Source organism: Notamacropus eugenii, chromosome 3 (assembly GCF_028372415.1).
Source record: "Notamacropus eugenii isolate mMacEug1 chromosome 3, mMacEug1.pri_v2, whole genome shotgun sequence".
NCBI classification, from domain to species: domain Eukaryota; kingdom Metazoa; phylum Chordata; class Mammalia; order Diprotodontia; family Macropodidae; genus Notamacropus; species Notamacropus eugenii.
Window position 1 is genome coordinate 473,709,653 of NC_092874.1, and position 22,490 is coordinate 473,732,142.

At 51.3% G+C, this 22,490-nt stretch overlaps 1 protein-coding gene across 6 annotated transcripts; it reads right to left on the reverse strand.

Moving 5' to 3' along the window:
* Positions 1–516: 516 nt before the first annotated feature.
* Positions 517–22,407, reverse strand: GORASP1 (golgi reassembly stacking protein 1). 6 transcript variants are annotated; one of them, XM_072598974.1, is made up of 9 exons: positions 22,215–22,407; positions 13,090–13,170; positions 12,701–12,904; positions 10,161–10,247; positions 9,818–9,948; positions 8,982–9,120; positions 6,779–6,923; positions 5,619–5,771; positions 517–1,750 (listed from the first exon to the last, which is right to left on the reverse strand). In XM_072598974.1, exons 1-9 carry the CDS (start codon positions 22,275–22,277, stop codon positions 1,539–1,541), a joined length of 1,215 nt encoding a protein of 404 aa, XP_072455075.1. In that variant the 5' UTR covers positions 22,278–22,407; the 3' UTR covers positions 517–1,538. The 6 variants fall into 6 exon arrangements, with proteins under 6 accessions (XP_072455075.1, XP_072455077.1, XP_072455076.1 ...); XM_072598976.1 differs by having other exon boundaries at positions 12,815–12,904; positions 22,215–22,396; XM_072598975.1 differs by having other exon boundaries at positions 5,619–5,795; positions 12,815–12,904; positions 22,215–22,384.
* Between the last annotated feature and the right edge of the window lie 83 nt (positions 22,408–22,490).

Sequence of the window (22,490 nt, forward strand, 5' to 3'; positions counted from 1 at the left end):
GTTGATGAGGGGTCAGTGTCAAAAGACCAAAGGGGCCAAGTATGAGAGGTTAGCATCTTGGGGGGGGGGGGTGATAATGAGACTGAATTCGGGTGACAGGATGGTGACACCTTCCCTACACAGTAAGAGGGAAGGAAGGAAGGGGTGACTTTGGAGGGAAAGATGAGCCTGGTTTTGAACATATCTACTGGACATCTAGTTTCCAGAGATATCTAATAGAGAGGCCAGACTGGAGGTCAGCAGCAGAGATTAGGGCAGGACAAACAAATCTGAAAGTCAGTGGCACTGAGGTGATTCATGAATCCCCAGAAGCTGATGAGATGGCCTTCCCCTTTAGCCAGGCCCTCCTCCACCCCCATTTTCCTCCTGTCATCTCATACCTGCTCTGCATCCAAGCCTGGCCCAGAGCAACTTCACACAGGCAGGAACCATTCCTTCATGTGTCCCTCCCATCTCCCCTTTCCACCCATGGGTCCCACAGGATTATGCAAGGGAACAAAGAAAACGAGGGCAGTCTTCAGCAAACAATGTCTTTATCAAAAAGCCAAGGAATCCACCCAGCATCAGATTAGTGTTAACCATCACAGCACACACACGCATGCACGCACACAGCTGAGGCTCAGCTGTGCTCCTCAGGCCTGGGGAGAACGAAGGACTGACCCCTCCATAAGTCCTCTCCCAATCCCACTCCCATGCCCCTGACAGTGTGGGCAAGCCCAGAGGGAGCAGGATGGGAACCCCTCCACCCCTAAAGACTGACTGTGCCCACGTCCTGCACCAGGGTCCCTCCTATCAGGATGTTTTCCCAATCCTAACGATTGCCCCGTACAGCCCATCCCCTCCAGGGGGGCTGTGCCTCTAATACTCTATAAATAATCAATCTGGACCCAGACTAAATGAAGCAAGCCTCCTTGTAAGACAAAGACAGCTAACACAGTCTTGTCTGGGCAGCCCTGTGCCTAGTGAGGTGCGCCCCCCCCCCCCTCAGGATCCCCCTGAACCTCCGGTTCCTGAAGGCCCCACCAGCCACCCTGGAACTTGTCAGCAACCTGCTGCTTCCTTGTCCAGGTCCCTCATGGGCCAGCTGCTTAGAATCCCCTCCCAATGGAAGAAAACAATGAGGCCTAGACATTAAATTCAGACTCACACCACAGCTAAGCCAGGCTTCTACTGCTCCCAGCTATCTGTGGCTCAGAGAAGAGTCTCCCAGGAAGGGCATACAAGGTTTTCTCACTTGTTTTCCTGCCCCAGAGATCCAGGAACTCAGCGGAGGGGCTCTGACTGCACAAGGTCCACGATTCCTTCACGGCCTCTTTAAGGCCCAAGGCTCCGAAGGTCAGCAGAGAAGCCAAGGCAGGGCTGTGGACAGCCCTGGGCACCATGAGCTCCTGACCTCACACACCATCAGTCTCCCAATCTAGAATGAGAACTGTGATCACCACAGGTTGCTGGTATCCAATCAGACAGGTGAAGGGACATTAGGGAGGACGCAAAGCCGAGGAAAGTCTTCTGGGAATGGGGTTGTCCATGCAAGTGTGTTACTTGAGGGCAGTGCCTGCCCCCTCTGATTCAGCTTGCCCCCTACTCTCCCCAGCTGGTGGCATCTCAGTCTGGGCTGGGAGAAGGTCAGGGGCTTCATCAGTCTCAAGTGCTGCCTTGGAGATGTCGTTAGGACGGGTCACGGGTGAGCAAGGATCTGGCTGCTGCAGGACAGAGTTTTCGAGATCCGACCTAAACTCTGCAGTTTCATCTGAAAGACAATGAATTCAGTAATGAATCAGGAAAAGACAAGACACCATGCAGATGGCAGCAGCAGCAACAAAGATACCCTAACTGAGAAGTCAGATGCAGGACAAGGTCTGCTGACCACAAGTGCCTGGCACAATCAGGACCACCACTGAAGAGGCCTGAAGAGCCTCAGGAGCTCAAGGCCTCACCGCACAGGCTCTGGCTGGCCGTTCCGAGATGGGGCACTGGTGGTCAGTGACTGGTCTGAAAATCAGAGACTGACCCTCAGAACTCTGACACAGCACTGGCTGTTCTCTGCTGGGTCACATGCTGCGCATCCCACTGGTCAGAATCCCCAGTATGTCCAACAGCCCTCTAAGAATGGCAAGGTCATTCAGCCCCTACACGCTGCCAGGCCCTGGGAGTACAGAGGTAAGAACAAAGCAGTCCCCTTGTGCTGCTGGCTGTATTCCCCAATCACAAACTAACCTCCCCCGCAAAAAAGAGAGCAGTAGGAGAGGTGAGAGGCGAGCTCCCCAGCTCTGCCTAAGATCCTAAGAAAAAAGCCTCAAAGGCCAAAGCAAAGGGGTTAAAATGGAAGAAAAAGCACTGAGATGCTCAGAAGTGGCCAATGTCCCTACTCAGCGTGGGCAGCTGGAACCTGAGGCCTTAGGTGGTGAGCACCAGACCCTAGCAGGGAGCAGAGAAGGGACCACCATGGAAAACAGCTGAGCGATGACCAACAGGGACAGAGACTGAATGAGTGGACACAGTCTTGTCGGGCGTCAGAGCCCATGCTGACCCCCAGACAATGAAGGGGATGTCTGCTACAAAAGGGTGGAAAGAAGAAATCGAAGCACCAACAATCACTTAATTTGCCCAAATGACAAGTTCTTCCTAAAGGTCTCCACCTGATTCTCACCGGGAACCTCGAGGATCCATTAGAGTGCAGGGCTGGAAAGGAGAAGGAAGTGGGGAGGGGTCCCACAAGAAGCCGAGACATTAGAACAGTTTAAAATTCTAGAGATACAATCAGTCAATAGACATTAAGCTCCTACTATGTGCCAGGCACTGGGTTAAGCACTGGGTACACCCAGAGCCAGGAGACAGTCCTTGTCCTCAAGGAGCTCACAATTTAATGGGTGAAACAAAGCGAGGATAAATAGGAGACGATTAAGAATTGGGAGGGGTTGAAGCAGACTTCCTGTAGATGAGGCTTTAGTCAGGAAGGTTGGGAGTGAAGGAGAGAGAGCGTTTCAGGCACAGGACGGCTAGAGAGGATGCCCAGAGCTGAGCGATGGAGGAACCCCCAGGGGGCCAGGGTTACTGGGCGCAGAGTTTGTGCTAGGAAGGAAGGTGTAAGCAGACTGGAACGATGGGAGGAGGCAGCTCATGAAGAGCTCTGAATGCCAGACAGAACATTTTGTACTTGGTCCTAAAGGCAATAGGGAGCCCCTGGAGTTTAACATGATCAGACCTCCATTTTAGGAGAATCCCTTCAGTAGCTGAGTGGAGGATGCACTGTCACGGGGGGAGACTGCCCAGCAGCTACTGTACCAGTGCGGGTGTGAGGGGATGAGGGCCTGCACCAGGGGTGGCAGAGTCAGAGGAGACATGCTGCAGAGGTACAATCGACAGGCCTTGTCACTACACTGGATAAGGGGGCATGAGGAATCCAGGCTGACTCCTAGGCTGGGAGACTGAGGGACAGGAGGATGACGTTACCCTCTACAGCAACAGGGAAGGGGAGGAGGAAAGGATTTGGGGCAAAGCTAATGAGTTCTGCTTTGCACATGTTGAGTTTAAGATGTCTACTGGAAGTCCATTGTGAGATGTCTGAAAGACAGGAGGAGATGCAAGGTGAGAGGTCAGCAAAAAGACCAGGGCAGGAAAAGGAGATCTGAGAAGGGTCAGGGTAGAGATGGTAATTCATTTCAGTAAAGTTCACTCAGCCCACACAGCATGAGGCTCTCTCAATGGTGAAGGTCTGAGGACACAGATAGAAACAACTTCGGGAAGGAGGAAAGGGAGGAACTGTCTGAAGTACTTGAGACAGATACAGAGAAGGTTAGTCACTGTGGAGAGTGGCCAGTAGGGACCACTGGGCAGACCCAACAGGGTGCATCTTGCCAGTGAGTTCAGCATAAGCTGGAACTGAGCGTGAGAGCCAGGGTCAACAAGAAGGGCTCTTCGGGGACATTTGGGGAGCAGAGGGTCCCCCAAGAAGGGGCAGGAGCTCTGCTCTGGGCACATGGGCAGACAAGAACAACAGAAAGAAGAGCTCAGCCCTCACTTGCTTCTCTCTGCTAAGGAGAATGACCGCAGGCAGCAGAAAAGCCAAACGGTCAAGGAGGGGGTGGTGAGAGCGCCATGCCACCCCTGACATTTCACAGCCCCTGTCGTAGGGGAGCTAGAAGAAGGGGCAAGTGTGAGTGCAGACCCTATCAGAGCTCGTGAAACAGTCCTGGAGGACTGCAGGACAAATGGCCCCATCTACAAACTTGAAGCCACCACTGGACCTGACTCTTTGTAGCTGCCAAGATCCCAGAACCTACCAGCAGAGGGATGGTTAGAGAACTCCCAGAAAAGAGAGGAGGGATGGCAAAGTCCTGCCAGACTGACCTTTTCCCCTTCTGGAGACAGGGTGACTAAAGCAGCAGATCAGGAAGATGCTTTCGGGCGAGTTTATCTAGATTTTAGCAAAGCACTCGATAAGAAGCCTTCCATTTAATTCTCATGGAAAAGATGGACAAGTGGGCCAGATGACAAGGCCAGTTGGCAGAATGGACCCAGATGAATGGCCAGACCCAAAGAATAGTCATCGATGCTCTGCCTCTAATGGAAGATCCCAAGATCCCTGCTGGCCCCATGCTGTTTGCCATTTCAGTCAATGACCCCCGTGTAAAGGCAGAGGGCACACTCATCCAGTTCACAGATAACAAAAAGCTGGAAACCACAGCTAACACACTGGGTGACAGTCAGGATTCAGAAAGACCCTGGCAAGATAGAATGTTGGGCCAAATACAGTCAGAAGACGGTGATAAGGGGTAAATGTGAATTCCAAAAATCTAACTTCATGAATCCAAGATGGGGATGGCTCTGTTAGAGAACAGTCTGTCTGAAAAAGACCTGGGGGAATTAGTGAACCACAAGCTTAACATATGCCCACAGGATAACATAGTGGCCTAGGCTAATGCCATCATGGGCAGCATTACAGAAGGCTGAGCATCCAGGCTTGGGGCAGGTGGAGGGAGGGGGAAAGGAGCCTCGTTTTTTCTACCTTGATCAGATCACATCTCAAGCACAGCTCTGGGCACCCCCAAGTTAGGAAACACACTGTAATGGCAGAGGGCAAGCCAGAGGGTACACAGGGTGGGAAAGGGCCTTAAAAGGCTCATTTCCTGCCTTACAAGGACCAACCCAATAGTTGTGTGCCTAGAAAGGACTAGGTGGGGAGTGGGTCACACCATTACCCAGAGGAGGAAGATTCACTCTGCTTGGCCCCAGAGGAGCACTGGGAGCGAGAGATCAAAGCAACTGAGAGGCCATTGGAAGTGGGAGGTCTGGAAGACCAGTGCTAGAGCTGCCTCAGGAGGCTCCACTCCCTGGAGGCTTCCAAGCAAAGGCTCCTTGTCACATACGTGACTGGGGAAACATTTTTACATGTGGCCACTGAGGTCCCTTGCAGCCCTCAAAATTCTGTGGGTGCTGCTAGGCAGACTCAACAAGACAGCACATGGCTTAGGCCCACAGTCTAAGCTCCACTGGCAGGGCAGCAAGAAAGCATCTTCCAATGGGTATGGCCGTCCATGTCACCTGTGGGCTGGGTAAAGAATTCCTACTCCTTTCTTTTCAACCAGGAAGGATCAGAAGCTCTGAGAAGCACTCACCTTTGTATGCAAGTGGCTCTCTGCTGGGGAGGACACCCTCCGTTCCTAGCACAGACTCCCCCAAAGAGTGGAGGGAGACAGAGGAGGTTGTGGTAGGCAGGGGCGTGACATCAGTGGTGTCCAAAAGGGCAATACCAGAAACATCAAGAAACCCTAAGGAGAAAGAGGAACGTGCTCCTTCAGCCACCAACGGGAGACACTGCCCCCAGTCTAAGTACACGAGGTTCCACCATACCCAACCCTCCCTCCAACTTCCCTGCCTTCTCCTCCAGAGCCTCATCCTTTCTTTGGTCATTTCTGAGTGACTCCTTCCTCACAACTGCTCCCCTGGACACCGAAATCCTTTGCTATCCAGTGTATTTCCATATCAGTCTAGACCAGACCCAGGGACTCAGCAGTAAGAAAGAGGGGATCTGGGCTCCATCGCCCCAGCTCGGTGATGAGCCCTGAATGCAAACCAGCCAAACCATCTAGGTTCCAGACACTGAAAGAAAATGGTGATAAGCTGTTGGGAATGAGAAACAGAAAGTGGAGGGGAGGGAAGAGAAGGCAGCAATCTCCCTCTTCTGCCATGGAAGCCCAGAGCTGGGCAAGAACATCTCCAAACCCAATAAGTGAGGGAAAAAATAAACATGACAGCCTGGTGGGGTATCAGCAGGGACTGCAGTCACAAGCTGGTCCAAAACAGGACTTTGGAAAGGCGAGCACCCACCTCCACCCCTCCATGGGGAGGCCAAAGAAAACTGACTGAGCATGATGAAGGCCTACTCTAGGCATCTCAGATGCCCTGGAGTCAGAGCACTGCTTCCACATAGAGTGATATCTTAGTCGTATCTGAAATGCTCCTTATTTTCAGAAGCCACTTTGAGGCATAGCATCTTCAGGGGTATCACTTAGAAGAGTCCCCTTCATGAACTCGCCTACCCTTCCTTCATCTCAGTAGCAATGACACCCTATGGGCAGAGAATGTTGCCCTGCTACCAGACACTGTCATGATATTGAGTTTGGCTTAACTATTTCTTGCTGGCATTGTGATAATAAAGAGTTCCCTTTACGGGGGGTGGGGGTGGGGGGCAGCTATGATATAAAAAGCTAATACATCAGTAAACTTTTTTTAAAAGAAGGAAGAACTCGTGTCTACTCATCTCCTTTATGGATACCTGGGTCCATGACTCGCTGGACAGGGGGAGGTGGCTGAAGTGATGTCTCCACAGAATAAGCATCCCTCCTTGAGGCTGAGGATTGGTCCATATCAAGGACATCCGTAACCCCCTCAAATGGGGAATCTGGTGCCTGCAACGAAGCCTAAAAAACACCACAAACCCAAGACAGCATGAGTTTGGCCACAGCGATGGCTACCTCCCTAGGGCCATCATTCCTTTTTTGTCCTTTGAGGTGAACCATTCTGCTGGTGCTGTAACAATCACAAGAAATGCTAACCCCTCCCCACTCCCCTCAGAGTAGGCCCTGCTGGTAACAAGGAGCATCCAAATGTAAAATTTACATCTCAGAAAACAAAGGGGAGCCTCTGGATGTGTTTGTAGGCAAAGCCATGGCAGCTGGAACCTGCCCTTTCTGGGTGTGTCATCAGAGGCCACCTCTGCAGACAAGGCTCCCACAGCCAAGCCAGGCCTCACACTTTCAGGGCCCACCTGATTCTTCCACACTGAAGAACCCCAAGCAGAAAGGCCTATGGCAGAGATAGCCGACTGGTGCTGGCCAGGAGAGAGAGGAGGTGGAGCCACGTGCTGCGGATGGGTGGGAATGACCAAGGCTCGGCCATCTGCTTGGCTTCACAGCTCTCCCTGCGGCCCTTTGGGAGTCATCTTCCCCCTCCCTCCATTTTCCTTGCCCAGATTTTGTCTGCTCCTTTCCCAAGGCACAGTGACATCAGACTAGCCTGATGCCAGAAGACACAGGCCCCACTTCAGGTTTTGCCAAGGACTTGACACTGCTACGTAACCTCCTACAGGTCACTCAGGTAGAATTGGTTTTGCCCATTTGCCCTACCTATCTCTTGGGGTGGCAAGAGAATCAAATCAGATGATGGCTCAGGAAACACTCTGAAAAGGGGGTTAAAAGGCTTTACATAAGCAAAATCTACACAGAATTATAGAATTTTTCTTGATAAATTCTTGGTAAAGTTCTGATATTCAAGATATAAGGGAACTGATATAAACCCTGAAGAGTAAAAGCCACTCCCCAAGAGATGATGGTCCAAGGGTGTGAACCAGCAAGTGTCAGAATAAGACTACAGAAGAGTAGATAAACTTTGGCATTTGTTCTGTGAAGTTTGGATTCCATCAAAGGGCTGCACTTGAGGACCTACAGGGCCACCCCAATGTAAAGAGGATCAATAACCATATGAAAAAATGATCTAAATCATTAAAACTTAGAGGAATGCAAATTAGAGCTAAGACTCTGAGGCTCCAATTCACCTATCAAATGGCAAAGATTAAAAAAATGGAAAATGACAATTATTGGAGAGGTTGGTGACACTGATCCAATCATTCTGGCAAATAATTAAACTATGGCCTGCCCTTTGGCCCAGTGACACCTTAACTAAGGTGTGAACCATTCCCCTGACAGTCAAAGACAGGCAAAGCACCCAAATGTAAACAAACATTTATAGGGTTCTTTTTTGTGGTGACAAAGAACACTAAGTAAAGGGGATGCCCATCGACTGCAGCACAACTGAACAAATTAGGGTGTGTGAACACAATATTATTGCACAACAAGATCATGGAAGGGACACTCAAAAATCTGCAAAGATTCATATGAGCTGATGCAGAGGAAAGTGAGCCAAACAGGACCACAGTTCATACAGAGAGGGCACACGGACACACTGACAGAGACAGGGACAGGAAGGGCAGTGTGGGCACTGCTGTGTTAAATCAAATGCATCCTTTTTTTTAAAGGCTGTCTGTAACAGATTCATGGTTTCATGTATAATAGTACGAATGGAAATATCCATGTTTAACAAGTTCATGATAATATTTTTTTAAGTAAAAAGACAGAGAAGGGGGTGGGCAGGGAATGAATAAACTGCACTTAGTATTTTGTTTAAAAAGAACATCATAGAATATGAAGCGTCCTTACCATAAAATAAACTAATGTGTGTTCCTAAAGTCTGTTAAAATAGTTCCATAGATGAAAAAAATACAAAGGTTCTAAAAGCCAAGAGAACTCTCTCTCTCAAACACCCAAACAACAGCAAGTCCTCTGAGCCCCCACTTCTCATCCCTCCCACTGAAATCCATCCTACCAGGTGAAAAATATCCATTAGACATATTTCAAGCCAAGGAAGCATACGTGGCTGCCCACCTGACCAGACAGACCACAGCAGGAAGACCTTCATCCTACCTCTGTGTAGCCTCCCTGGCCTGGGCTGGACGAAAGGGTTTCAGTGGAGAGGGCCACAGGTGGCCCAGTGTCCAGGGGTTTCTTTGGGCTGACAGTAGGGATTCGGTGCAAATACCCATATCCAATTCCGCATCCTAGACTGTGGGACACCAAAAATAACAATGGAATACAAGACTTTTCTCCATGTGGTCCGTGTTCCCCCATTCCCTCCCTCAATTTGTCGGCCCTACCTGGTTAGCAGAGCTAATGCTCAGGACAGAGGGCCAGATCCAGGACCCTAATTCAGTTCCATGTGTGCTGCTAGAATTAACCACTTTAGCCTGAGCAGATTTTTACACCCATGACTTGCCTGGAAGAGGGGTTTGCAGATGAAAAGGACATGCCAAGATGCCAACCCTGGGCTGAGCTCTCTGGGGACAGAGGGCTCTCTGTAGCCCAGCTCTGACTCCAGGTATTCCTTCCTGCTTTCAGCCTGGCTCCCTTCCCCTCCCCAGCCTGAGGAATTAAGAGATGGCTCCTGCTGCTCTCTCGGGGGAATCAGCAGCCTGGAAGTCTGGCTCAGACCATGGCCTAAGAAGGGCAGACACCAGCTTAACCAAGCCACAGCCCAGGCCGTCTATTATATGCTGATGGTAAGTTGGTGGTACCCGTCAAATGACGAGGGGGGATTTTTGGCAGCTCCTTGTCATCAGGGCACAGTGATTTTATCAATCAGATACCCCATATGACAATGAATTAGGGAGGTAAGCCAAGAGATCCACCTATCAAAGACCTTGCCCATCCCTGGCAGTGAAGCTGGAAGAGTCCATAGGCAGGGACACCCAAGAGGACAGTACCTTCCTTCTCCACCCCAGGCGCCATTGGGAGTCACGACCACCTCACGGCATGAGTCAGTCTCAGAGTTATAAACCATCAGCTTCAAGGGCTTCCCCTCATGGGATTCAATGAGTGTGAAGAAATCCTCTGACTGAATGGAAAACGGACATATCAACACCTTGGCCACAAGGCTGACCCTCCTTCGCTCTCATGAGTGTGAGGGCCAAAACCAGATCCTCAGCACAGCCCCCAGCCTGGAGAGGGGTGCGAGGATCTGGAGTCAAGGCCAAGTCTGCCTCCAGTTCACCTTGGGGAAGGGGCCCAAACCTTGGCAGGAGACCCAAGGGGCAGGGGCTTCCTCACCTCCTGGAGAATCTGGTCAGAGCCAACTATATAGTCGGTGTAGGGCTGAAGCCCAGCCAGGGCTGCGGGGGATGAAGGCTCCACATCCTGGGGAGAAGAACCACAGATGCAAGTGACTAAAAGCCCAAATAAGCACCAAAAAGGAAGCCACAGGCTGGAAACCACATATGATCTCCCCCAGGGGAAGAAGGCATTTGGAGTGGTCAGAGAAGTTTCAGTGCCCAGCATGGTGCCTGGCACACAGTGAGTGCTTAAACAATGACTCACAAGAAATAAGAAAGTCTCTTCTCATTCCGACATTCTAAAGACATGAGGACTCCCTCCATCAACACAGATGGGATGAAGGAATGAAGGCTGCTCATCCCCAAAGAAGAAAAGAGCCCAGTATTTACTGGGGGATAGATTGGTGACCAAGGGGAACAAAATTGGGCCTGCTTGGCCCCCTCCAGGACCAGGGGGTAGAAGCTGAGGGACGATATCTAGAACATCTTCGCACCAAGAATGCTCCCACCATGTGAAAGGTCCTGTCTCGCCCCCCACCTCAGCTCTTAGTAAGGGACATATGTTGAGCCTGGGGTGAGCAGGCTTGAGTTTGGCCTAATTGGTCCCTGAGGCCCCTTTCAAAATTCTGGAGTTCTCTGAGATGAGGATTAGAAAAAGATCATAGGCAAGTCGCTGACCCCCAGCCAGATGATCCAACCAAGCCACATGCACTTGTGACATGCCTGTCCCATGTCAGGGCTGCTGAAGGCACTGGGGACACGCAGCAAAGTAGGCTGGATAACCAGCCAAGACAAGAGCATGGAACCACAGAGCTGCCTCTCGGTAAGTGCCTGTCCTTACACAAAGTGGCTAAGGCCAAGGTATTCTGGGAGGAGGAGGGTGGACTGACATGGGACCAACTTGGAAGGGGCCCCGGCCAAGGAGACAGGGGGAGCAGTAGCACAGGCATGCTGGAGAGAATGGGCAAGAGCGTTCAAACTGTCCGTGGCCAGACGGAAGGACACTCAGCATCCCGACAACAAGAGAACACAGAGAAAGACAAGATGGAAACGGGGTGCTGGCATTCTGGGGGAGCTGAGAACAAGCCAAAGAATTCTGGAAAGCAGAGTGGATTCACACAGAGAACATGACTAAGCGACCAGCTTTGGTCCCAAGAGGTCACTGCAGGAACGCTGCCAGCAAAGTCCCCGTAAATCCTAAACTATCTATGATGATGGCAGGAGCAACTAAAGCAGGGCAATAGATGAGGGTCAAGGAGGAGTCACCTCATTGTCGAGAGGTCACAGGACCAGCAAAGTCAAATGATGCCAAGTGGGAAAACAGCCATGTCAGTGACACCTCCCTCCCTTCTCTGCAGGGAGACCACGGGGCACCTACTCTCCAAACTGGCTTTTATCCTTTTTTCTTTCTTATTCTTTGTTTTGAGGGAGAATTCTCTTATTGAGGAATAAAAAGTGAGGGAAAACCCCAAGATAATGTTGTTTTTTAAGTTGCAATTATTAGGGAGAAGGGGGAAAAGCAGACCGGGCCGGCTGGGCTTGGGAGAGGAGAACTCAAGCCTGTAGACAACTCTGAAAAGACGTGAAGGTCAGGGGAGGGAAGAGATGGGCCAGTGGCTGGGCGTGAAACAAAGACCAGCGGAACCACCAGCACAATAACAGCAGGCATTACTTCATTCAAACCTCAACTGGGACCCCACAAGGGGAGCACAACAGAAAGTGTAATCCCCATTTTACAGATGACAAGGCTGAGGCTACCCTGCCTCTCAGCTAGACACAGACAGATGAGAAGCCAGAAGAAAAGAAAGATGCCTGAAAAACAATGGTTTGGACCATTTGGTTTGTGAGGTGAGAAGGACTGAAGACAGCTGGGCCCCCCACTGGCCTTCCGGACCTGGAGTCCAGAAGATCTGAGTTCAAATCCTGCCTCAGACATGTACAAGCTGTGCGACCCCTGGACACGTCTCAGCCTGTCTGCCTCAGTTTCTTCATGTCAAGTCAGAGTAACAATGACATCTACCCCACAAGGTTATTGTGAGGATCAAACATGACATGGCTGCAAACTGTCAGCTGCTACATAAAAGCATCCCCATTGTCATCACCGTCCTCTGAGGGCACAGTCTGAGGATTCTGTTCCCGCAGCGGTCAGAACAACACCTCCTTTGAGAGAGCCAGGAAGGAGAAAGAAGGTGAGAATGCGGGGCCTTTCTGAGGCCCAGAGCCTGGATGGCTTCAGTTCTGATGCCTGCTGTGGGGGCCGACCTGGAGCGGTGGCTGGGGGCAGAGGGAACCCTCCAGGGAAGGAAAGCAAGTCAAGCAGGGGAGATGGGGGGACCAGCTGAGCAGAGGATTTGCAGAAGAGGAACAAGAGAACTCCAGGAGCCAGGAATTCTTAGGTGGTGAGACAGGAGTCAGTGGGGGATCAAGAGCTGATGGAGCCAGGGGCTGGCCTACCCCTGGCTGTGTCCATAAGGGGAGTCCTGGGGAGCCCAGGAGGTGGGCAAGGGCCCGCAGTGCATGCTGGCAGCATCTGCTTACCAAAACATGCCACACGTGCTCATTGGCCCTCTGGAAGCTGCAGAAGCGCACACTGGCCCCCAGCAGGCCCTGGCCTCCCCACATGTTGCTGGGTACCACCTCCACCTCGCGCACCCTCAAGGTCTTGATGCTGTACACCTCCAGCTTCACTGGCTTCTCCATGTTGGCCTTCAGCAGGTCCTTCAGCGTACTGCTCTCCTTGTTCTGTGGTTGGGGAGAGAAAGTGGGGAGGGGTCCCCCAAAGCTTCTGCCTATTAACATATCCTGAGGCCCACAGGCAAACCCACACCCTCCACCCTGCTCTTCCCCCCCACTCTCCGCCCAGAAAAAGGCCTCTCCCCACCAGCCCTGGGAGGAGCAGGAGGGACAGGGCCTGCCCCTGGACTCACCAGCCTCGAGTGGCCAATGGTGATGATGAAGTCAAAGAAGGGCTCCAAGCCAGCCTGCTGCGCTGGAGAGTTCTCCTGAACCTGGAAAACAGGAGCCAGGCAAGGAACTAAGTCCATGCTTCAGGCCAAGAATCCAGCAAGCACTTCGAGCACCACCCCTCTGTCTCTCCCCGCTTCCCTGCTTCTGAGGCCCCTCAGGGTGGGGTCTTCACCCATCCAAAGGGGAGCAGCTAAAGAAACCAGACTGGCCCATCTGCCTCCATCCCTACAGCCTGGTGTCTAGACTGGAACAAGCACCTCATAAATGAAGCCTTACTGACACAGAAGTAGTAGGACAAGCACCTGTAGTGGTGGCGGTGGTGGTAGTAGTAATACTAGTACTAGCACTGACAGCAGCAGTGATAATAACTACGGTCTATACAGCACTTTAAGGGCACTTAACAGGAATTTTCTTACTGACTGTGAGGTAAGTTCTATTATCCCCATTTCAAGTTGAGGTAAAATGACTTGCCCAAGGTCACACAGCATCTGAGACAACTCTTTCCAACTCCCGGTCCTGGGCTCTATCCACTGTACCACCTGGTACAGAACAACCAGACTTCTTGGCAACTATGACTTACAAATTCCACTGATTCCACCCTATTAAACCCAGAGAACTGAGTCAATGAATCCAAAGTGAACAGGCAGAGATCATGACAGCTGAGCCCCAGAGCAGGAAGGTCAGTAGCTGGCCAGAGACGGAAGGTGGGAGATGAATCCAGGATGGACATTATGGACACTAACCTTTTTTTTTTTTTAATTCACCTTCTATTTTCCCCTTTAACTGACTATCTGAAGTAGATGGCTTTCTCTTCGGAAAAGTTAAGCACCTTGTTCCTAATACAATTAGCAAGCATTTCCCAAGTCTCTCCTAAATTCCCAACGGCATTCCAGTTTCAGGGGAATGGGAGGAGAAGGTTCCAGCCACCTGGTGTTTCACAGGTTAAAGAACACCAAACACAGCTGTACAAGCAAGTTTAGCCAGAGTGTGGCAAAGGGGAAGGTTCCATTAACAGAAGGCTGCTGCTGGCATTAAGGAATGGACAGGATTTGGATGAGAAAGAGGAGGGAGGTCATTCGAGGCAAGGACAGCGTGTGCATGGTGTGTTCCAAGGACACAACCTGGAAGAAACCAAGAGGGTTCAAGCAAGGAAACAGTCAGGTAAAGGGGGCACAGCATAGAGCAGGAACCACTGCCAGAGATGCACTTTGAAAGGGAAGCCAGGAGAGGCCCTGGACAGTGGGGAGGCCAAGACTTTAACTCCAGAGGGAATCACGTGCCAAGGGGTGTAATGACAAGGTCACTTAACAGGACTCTTCACCATGGAGCAAAACAGCTCACAGAGCTCAGGCCACAGCCCACATGGTCTGGATCCCACATGGGCTGGATCCAGTCCCGGGAAATGCCAGGCCTGCTAGTCTCCCACACCCCCACAGGGCAGGACAACTTTGAATCAGCAAGCACGCATTAATCACCCACCATGTTCAAGCACCTGGCCAGGTTCTAGAGTCAGAGATAAAAACACCACAAACAATCCCTGCCCTTAAGGAGGTGACATGCTCCTGACATTCTCCATTACAATTAGATTTTAATATATACAAAGTTGGGGGGAGTTGCAGAAAGAGCACCAACCACTGGGGATCTTGGGAGCTCAGAAAAGGATGCCAGGAGAAGCTGGTCCTCAGGCTGAGCCAGGAGGAGAGGGAGAGATTCCAGGAGCCCTGAGTGAGGAAGAACAACCCACCTGAAAGCCCAGAGGAAGGCCTGGGGTCCATGGCAGGCTGGCATGGAGAACTAAAGTCAAATCAATCTTAAAAGACAGGCTGGAGCCAGTGGGGAATGGCTCAATTGAAATGCCAGAGAAACCAATAGGGAGCCACAGATGCTTCTAAAATGAGGTAGGGGGGGAGAGGAGAGTATTGATGTGTGTGTGTGTGTGTGTGTGTGTGTGTGTGTGTGTGTGTGTGTGTGTGTGTGTGTGTGTTCGTCCTTCCTTACAGAAGAAGACCAGGCCATCGGAGAAATAATGACATGACTTGCACTTGACTTTGTTCTGAGTGAGGGAGGGCTGTACAGGTCACAGCCTCACTTCTCCTCCAGAGCCATCTGAATCCAGACTGGAGATGACCCAGGATGAGGCAACTGGGGTTAAGTGACTTGCCCAAGGTCACACAGCTAGTGAGTGTCTTGAGGTGAGATTTGAACTCAGGTCCTCCTGACTCTATCCACTGCACCACCCAGCTGAGAGTATTGATCACGACGCCAAATGAAGAAAAGAAAGCATGACCATTCACAAAACTTGTAAAAAGCAGAGAGAGGGCAGACAGGGCCCCCTCAGTCACAACCCAGGCACTGCAGAGAGCCGTCTACATACTGTCTGTCTGTGCTTGATATAAGGAAGTGATCGTACTTACTGCTGTTTGTCAAGTTTAGAGCAATAAAGACTCCATGCCACGTCACCAGCTGCTGACAGAGCGTGGCAAACTCAACATCCCACAGACATCTCCAGCTCAATACGCCAAGGCTGAGCTTGGCACCTTCCCCAGATTTCCTGCCACCATGCCCAGGTGCCCAGGCCCACATTGTCTTCACACCCCAAAGATCCTCATCAGCTCACACCAGGACTCCTGAACTAACTTCACAACCATTGCCCAGCCCTCCCCACTCCAGGTCTCCCCCTCCAGGGCCAAAGTGCTCATTGGCAGAATCGGCTTGGGGGTCAGGAGTCACAAAACCACGAGTAACCTTACTAACAAGACCATATGTGCAGAAAATGATGAAAAGCAGAATATACAGTAACAGTGACACTGTTTGGGGTTTGTTGTCTTTTTTTTTTGGACTAGGCAATTGGAGTTAAGTGACTTGGCCTGGGCCACAAAGTTAGTTAAGTGACAAGTGTCTGGGTCCTGACTCCAGGGCCCATGCTCTGACCACTGCACCACCCAGCTGCCCCTAACAGTATTCATTCTGACTATTATAAATAACCAAATCAATGACAAAGAGCATACGAAGAAAGATGCTATCTGCAGCCAAACAGAGAACTAATAAAATTCTATTTATTAGGATGTAGAATGATTTTACAGACATATAAACACATTTGTGCCTAATGACAGGGCGGCGGGAAAGGGAAGGGAAGAAAAAAAAGGAGAAAAGAAATGTACATCATAATTTTATTACATATTTAAAAGGAATAGTAATTTGTACATAATAGATTTGCAGTGTTGTGAACAGTCATCTTTTTTATTAAACTATGTTCCGGAAATAGACGTCTCATTCCACATATTAAAAGTAAATTGTAAAAGTGCACGGCACAGTTCCACACGGGGAGAATGTATTCAATATGGTTTTATTTTTTATGTTGATATGATGATAATTTCTATATGGGTTATAATTCATGTTTTTTAACTACATGGAATTTCTGAAAATAAAAAAGGAAACTATAATATTCAGCATTCTTTCTTGTAACCCTCAGTACAATTATTACCTAAGTGGATTTAAAAGTTGCAAACCCTAACAACAAAACAAAAAGGCGATGTGAGCTCTGGAAAAGTCAGACCAACTGTATTTTCTTTCACAACGTGACTATTATGGAAATGTTTTGCATGACTCCACATGGATAATCTATATCAAATTGCTTGCCCTCCCAATGGGGGCGGGAAGGGAGAAAGGGAGAGAATGTGGAACTCAAAATTTTAAGAACGAATGTTAAAAACTGTTGTTGCACGTAACTGGGAAAAAATAAAACATGAAATAAAAAGGAAAGAAAAGTCAGACCGAGCCAGGCAGGCCTCAAGTACAGGCCCAGAAATAAACAGGGTGCCCAGCATTTGAGTCCTCGGCAAGCCGAATGCTCCTCCCCAGAAGTCTGTGACCACCACGCCTCAGGAACCTTCCAAGGAAAGGAGGCATTGAAATCTGCTTCAGCGAAGGGACCAACACATGGAGAATGTCATAAATACTAAGAGTAAAGAGTAAACGCTTTAAATTCAAGGATAGCGATAGGAGCCACAAACAAAACCTCTCCACATCCCCTGTGTCAGAACCAACACATCAGTCAAGGTCTCGGAGTGTGAAAGGGAGACAAAAGATCATCGTAAGATTATTGAATTTATTTAATCAATAAATTAGATCAATAACTTGGACAAGTACTTCACTCACACAACAACTGCATCGCTAGAAGCAAAGAGCAGCTTGAAATTCCTATCTCCCTGATACCATGAGGGGCTTGGTGTGGCCGAGCCCTGGATGAGCAGTCATGGGAAATGCAGAACTGCGTCCATCAGATCATGCTCTGGGCTTGTCCGTGAGTCACAAAGAGACCGCGAAATCATTTTAAGTCACTGTTGTTCGTGCGCTGTAAGACCACAACCTACTACGTGGTTATTTAACCCAAAGAGGTCTATGGCTTCCTGCGAAGCCTTGATAAATGAGGGGCTCCTTAAAAAGGAAAATAGGAAAGAAAAGTGATTGCTAACGTCAAAAAACTGGAAAGAGCCTAAATATCCAGCAGCTGAATAAACTGCAGCGTGTTAACTCGAACGAGATGGGCCAGCGCCTTTAGAAATTACGAATACGGACGATAAAACAATCTGAGGAGGTAATGAAATCATGCGAAGCCCCCAGATCAGAACCACAAAACCAGCATGTGCTTCTGCTTGTGAAAAACACACACGCACAGGGGGCCTGAGCAAACGGGCTGAGGGGAAGGCATCACATGTAAGATTTCACTACATGCAAAAATTCATTTAAAATAGAAAATAGTGTTTTTCGTTTTGTTTAACTTGCTGCACAGATTTTCTCTTTAAATACACCTGAACTTTTAAATACAAAACTATAATAATGAAGTGATTTTTAAAACATCATGATAACATGAAAAAATTCATTTCTCTCCCCCTCCCCCACCTCAGCCTGCTGCAAAAGCTCTAGAGAGGGTGGAGCTAGGTTGGGTGTACCCTCCAAGTGGGTAGCTCCCTTGACCTTCCTTCCACTAGGGTCAGGCAAAAGCCCCCGGCCTCAGATCAGCTCATGGGCAAAGAGGGTGGTGCAGCAGCTCCCCAAACAGCTGGTGGCGGGTGTGACACCACTGGGGAGGTGGCTATGTGGGGCTCTGTTGGAATGATGGGACAATAGCCAATCTCTGCCTGGGAGGGGGTAGACCCCAGGCAATCATCCATAGGGATGACTGGCATATAATGGTGAGGTGGGTCTATGAATCCTGCTTCAGAACCAGGGTCTCTCTGCAAAGACAGACTCCTGTGGCCCATCAGCTTCCTGATTACCAAGGGAGCACAGGATTCTTCAAGAGAACATTTCCAGTGGCCAACATGGCTGCGAGGTTCCATCCCATCTCTCACCCCAATGTGGCTCACTCCTGGGTGTTCTACCCACAGAGATGGAGTGGAACCCCAGGTATACATGGCGGATGTAGGCTCCAGCCTTCATCAACACATCAATGGTGTGGGAATCCAGCATCCCTGACTGGCACGTAATCTGCAGGATGGCACCCACACAAGGCAGGGCCCAGGAAGGAGTCCCATTTCTCTGGAGGAAAATGGGTTGTTCTGTGTTGAGATGTCAGTCATGGCGACGGCCAAGGGAAACTTTCTTGTATTATTGGACATCCTGTCCTCAGCCAAGAGAAGAAAGTAGGGGGTTATCTGGCAGGTGGATGCCTTGCATTCAAGGGTCTCTTCCTGGATGATGGCACCAATGGTGACCATGACCATCCTGGCCCTGGGCCTTGCTTCATACAGAAGCTAAGACAAGACAGATGGCCCATAAGAGCAGAGGACCTGCCTCTGGGTACTAAGCTAATAACAGAAATAGTAACGGTGGTGGTCATCATAATAATGATGACAGTGCTGGAAGTATAATCTGAACTTGTCTTCCAGATTCCAAGTCCTACCCATCACGTCCCATGGCAACCTAAGCAGAAAGAGGAGCCCTGTCCTGTCTGGACACTGCCCACCACACGAGGGCCTGGCTCCAGCTGTATTCACTCCCCTCCCCCCACCCCCCACCCCCACCCCCCCCCACCTCCCGCCCCGGCTGGCCATCCATCCATCCATCCATGATCTTCTCACCCCTATTCCACTTTCCAGCTCGGGACTCAATTGAAGCAGCTGTATGGCAACCAAAGCACCAAAACTCCCCTTCCTGGCCCCTCCTGGGCTGTCTCCCCATTAGAACATATGCTCCCTGGGGGCAGAGGCTGTCTTGGCTCTAGTATTTGTATCCCCAGCTCATAGCACGGCACAGGAAACATAAAGTGTATAAATACTCTGCCCCAAAAAGGTAGGACACACCCAAGGGAGTGTGTAGTTCCCTTTGATCACCACAAGTTGGTTTTAAAGGTTTAAGAAACAAGGACTTTGAATAGGAAAAGCCTTGAAGGCCAGTAGGAATGGCCAGAGATCATTTCAGAACAAGGAACGTAGGAAGCTCTCTCTACTGCACCCTGCTCCTTGAATGTTCCTAATGACATCTCAAAAGGCAGTCACTCCCACTGCAGAACAGCTCCAAACATTGGAAAATTGTTCATCATGTTGAGATGAAATCCAGTAACTTCTATCCCTTTCCTCCTCGGTCGGCCTCTGGGAACCACACCCAAGTCAGCTCTCACAGCCCACCTAACACAGCAGAAGGGAGCGAACAAGGGTCAGCCTGCTGGCTATGGGAGATCAATCTAATTTAAAGGCCTGGCTGAGTTTCCCCCTTCCGCTGAGGCTGATGGCAGTCAAACCACATTTAGCCAAACACAGCTTGGAGAGGAGCCTCCTGGACACGGGCTGCCCTAAACCTGGTCCTGAGAGGGTCACCAGCCTCTGCCTGGCCCCGCTTCCACCCAACACACAGTTGTCTCTCCTCTGGGTGTCCTGACCCACTTGCAAAGCAAACACAAAGAGGCTGTTCTGAAGAGAAACCGTGGACTTTGATCAGTCAAACAGGAAAAAGCCTGGAACCAGAACCAGGAAAAAAGCAGCAATCTGTACAGAGCAGGATGAGGTGTGTTCTGGGTCACGAAAGAGAATCGAGGGCCACATCTCAAAGAGAATTCCTACGGGAGTGAGGACCCACCAGGCATGAGGAGAGGATGGACAGCTGACCCAGAGGGACAACAGCATGTGCCTGGTGTGCACTGAAGTCTGCAAGATGCCAGCAACACACAATTCCCAAGAAAGGGCGAGTGGCAGCACATGGAAATGAGCGTCAGTCACACCGTGGCCCAGTTTATGGGGGCACTGTCAGAGGCACCACGTGGAAGACAAAAGGAAGGGAGCCGGTGGTGAAGCCCTGGGGGAAAGCTCTGGAGGTGGAGGGAAGCCAAGCCAAGGGAGATGGTCTACAACATACTTGGAGCCTGCGATCTCCCATACCCCAGCGCCACACTCCTACCTTGGGGTCTCCCATTCTCTGACAGGTTCTCTGGGATCCCTCCTTCCAGCCTGTGGCTCTGAGGTCAGAACAGGGCCTACACTGTCAGGTGAGGTGGTGGATGGACATAGAAGAGGGCCTTGATCCGGAATTCATGATGTAAAAGCAAAAAGCATCCCAAAAACTTGTTTGTAACAGAAAAGAAAGAAAAGCTGAGGAGAGCCAGAATCCAAGGGGCCTCCGATGAGGCCTCACTCTTGGCGGGGAAGCACTCCCGTCTTTGTCTAGGGCCAAGCGCACCGGATAGCACCAGCAGGCACTTAATAAATACTGGTGAAAAGATGGATAAGGATGTTCTCCATGGCCGCAGGTGGATGGCCTCCATCAGGAGGCTCAATGGGCAGGGAGGAGGGAGAGAAGCGGGGAACCTGAGACTCAGCACGGAAACCATATCCATCTACCCATCTACCCATCCATCCACCTACCTACCTACCTACCTACCTACCTACCCATCTACCCATCTACCTACCTACCCATCTACCCATCTACCTACCTACCCATCTACCCATCTACCTATCCATCCATCCACCCACCCACCCTTCCATCCATCCACCCACCCATCCATCCACCCATCCATCCACCCATCCGTCCATCCATCCATCCATCCATCCACCCACCCACCCTTCCATCCATCCATCCATCCTTCCTTCCTTCCTTCCACCCATCCTTCCATCCACCCATCCGTCCATCCACCCATCCGTCCATCCACCCACCCACCCTTCCATCCATCCACCCACCCATCCATCCACCCATCCATCCACCCATCCGTCCATCCATCCGTCCATCCATCCACCCACCCATCCATCCACCCATCCGTCCATCCATCCGTCCATCCATCCACCCACCCACCCTTCCATCCATCCATCTATCCTTCCTTCCTTCCTTCCACCCATCCGTCCATCCACCCATCCATCCGTCCATCCATCCATCCACCCATCCATCTGTCCGTCCATCCATCCATCCACCCATCCTTCCTTCCTTCCTTCCTTCCACCCATCCTTCCATCCACCCATCCATCCGTCCGTCCATCCATCCACCCATCCATCCGTCCGTCCATCCGTCCATCCACCTCTACACGTACGCACACGCACTAACACTGGCTCTGTGTGTCACTGGGGAAAAGAAAAAAACCTCATTTAAAAGAGCCAAGGCCAACAACGGGGCCACGGCCTGCTGACAGGAGCCCCGTGGGCTCCATCCCGGCCCAGGGCCCGGCACGCACCGCGTCTGCCCCGGTTCGGAGGCGCCCCTGGGGGGCTCTGGCCTCGGAGCGGGCAGCAGGGGCAGGGGCGTGGGGGACGCTCCTACATGGTTGGTGGAGCTGACCCAGGGGCTTGGGCCCCAGGGCAGAAAAAAGCCCCGGAGTGGACGCTCAGCCAGGCGGGGCGGCGGGTCCCGACCAGCAGGGGGCGCAGCCCCGGCCTGCCCCCGGTCACCGGGGAGGGAGGGGGCGGGGGCGGGGGAGAGGACGACCGCGATGACGTCAGAAATGTTCCATAAGGATGGACTGGGGGCGCGGCCCTCCCGGAGGGGGGACCGGGGATGAACCCCGATCGTTCTGACACATGGGGAAACTGAGGCCCGAGAGGTTCCCCCGCGGAGGGAGCTGACCAGCACCCGACCCCACCCCCTCCGGCGCCACGTCACTCACCCCGTGCAGGTGGAACCCCTCGGCGCCGCCCTCGGGCTGCTCCGCGCTGGCCGCCAGGCCCATGGTCACGCGGTCCCCAGGCGGCTCCCGTCAGGCTCCGGCTCCGGCTCCGCAGGCTCCGGTCCGCTCCGGCCCGGTCCAAACGGATGCGCAGGCGCGGCTGTCGGCGCGGCAGGCGTCCCCAATAGAGAGCCGAGCTGGAGGCGGGGCGAGCGCCCGTCGCCAATCTACCTATCTGGAATGGATTACTCCGCCTGGGGCCCGCGGCCCCGCCCA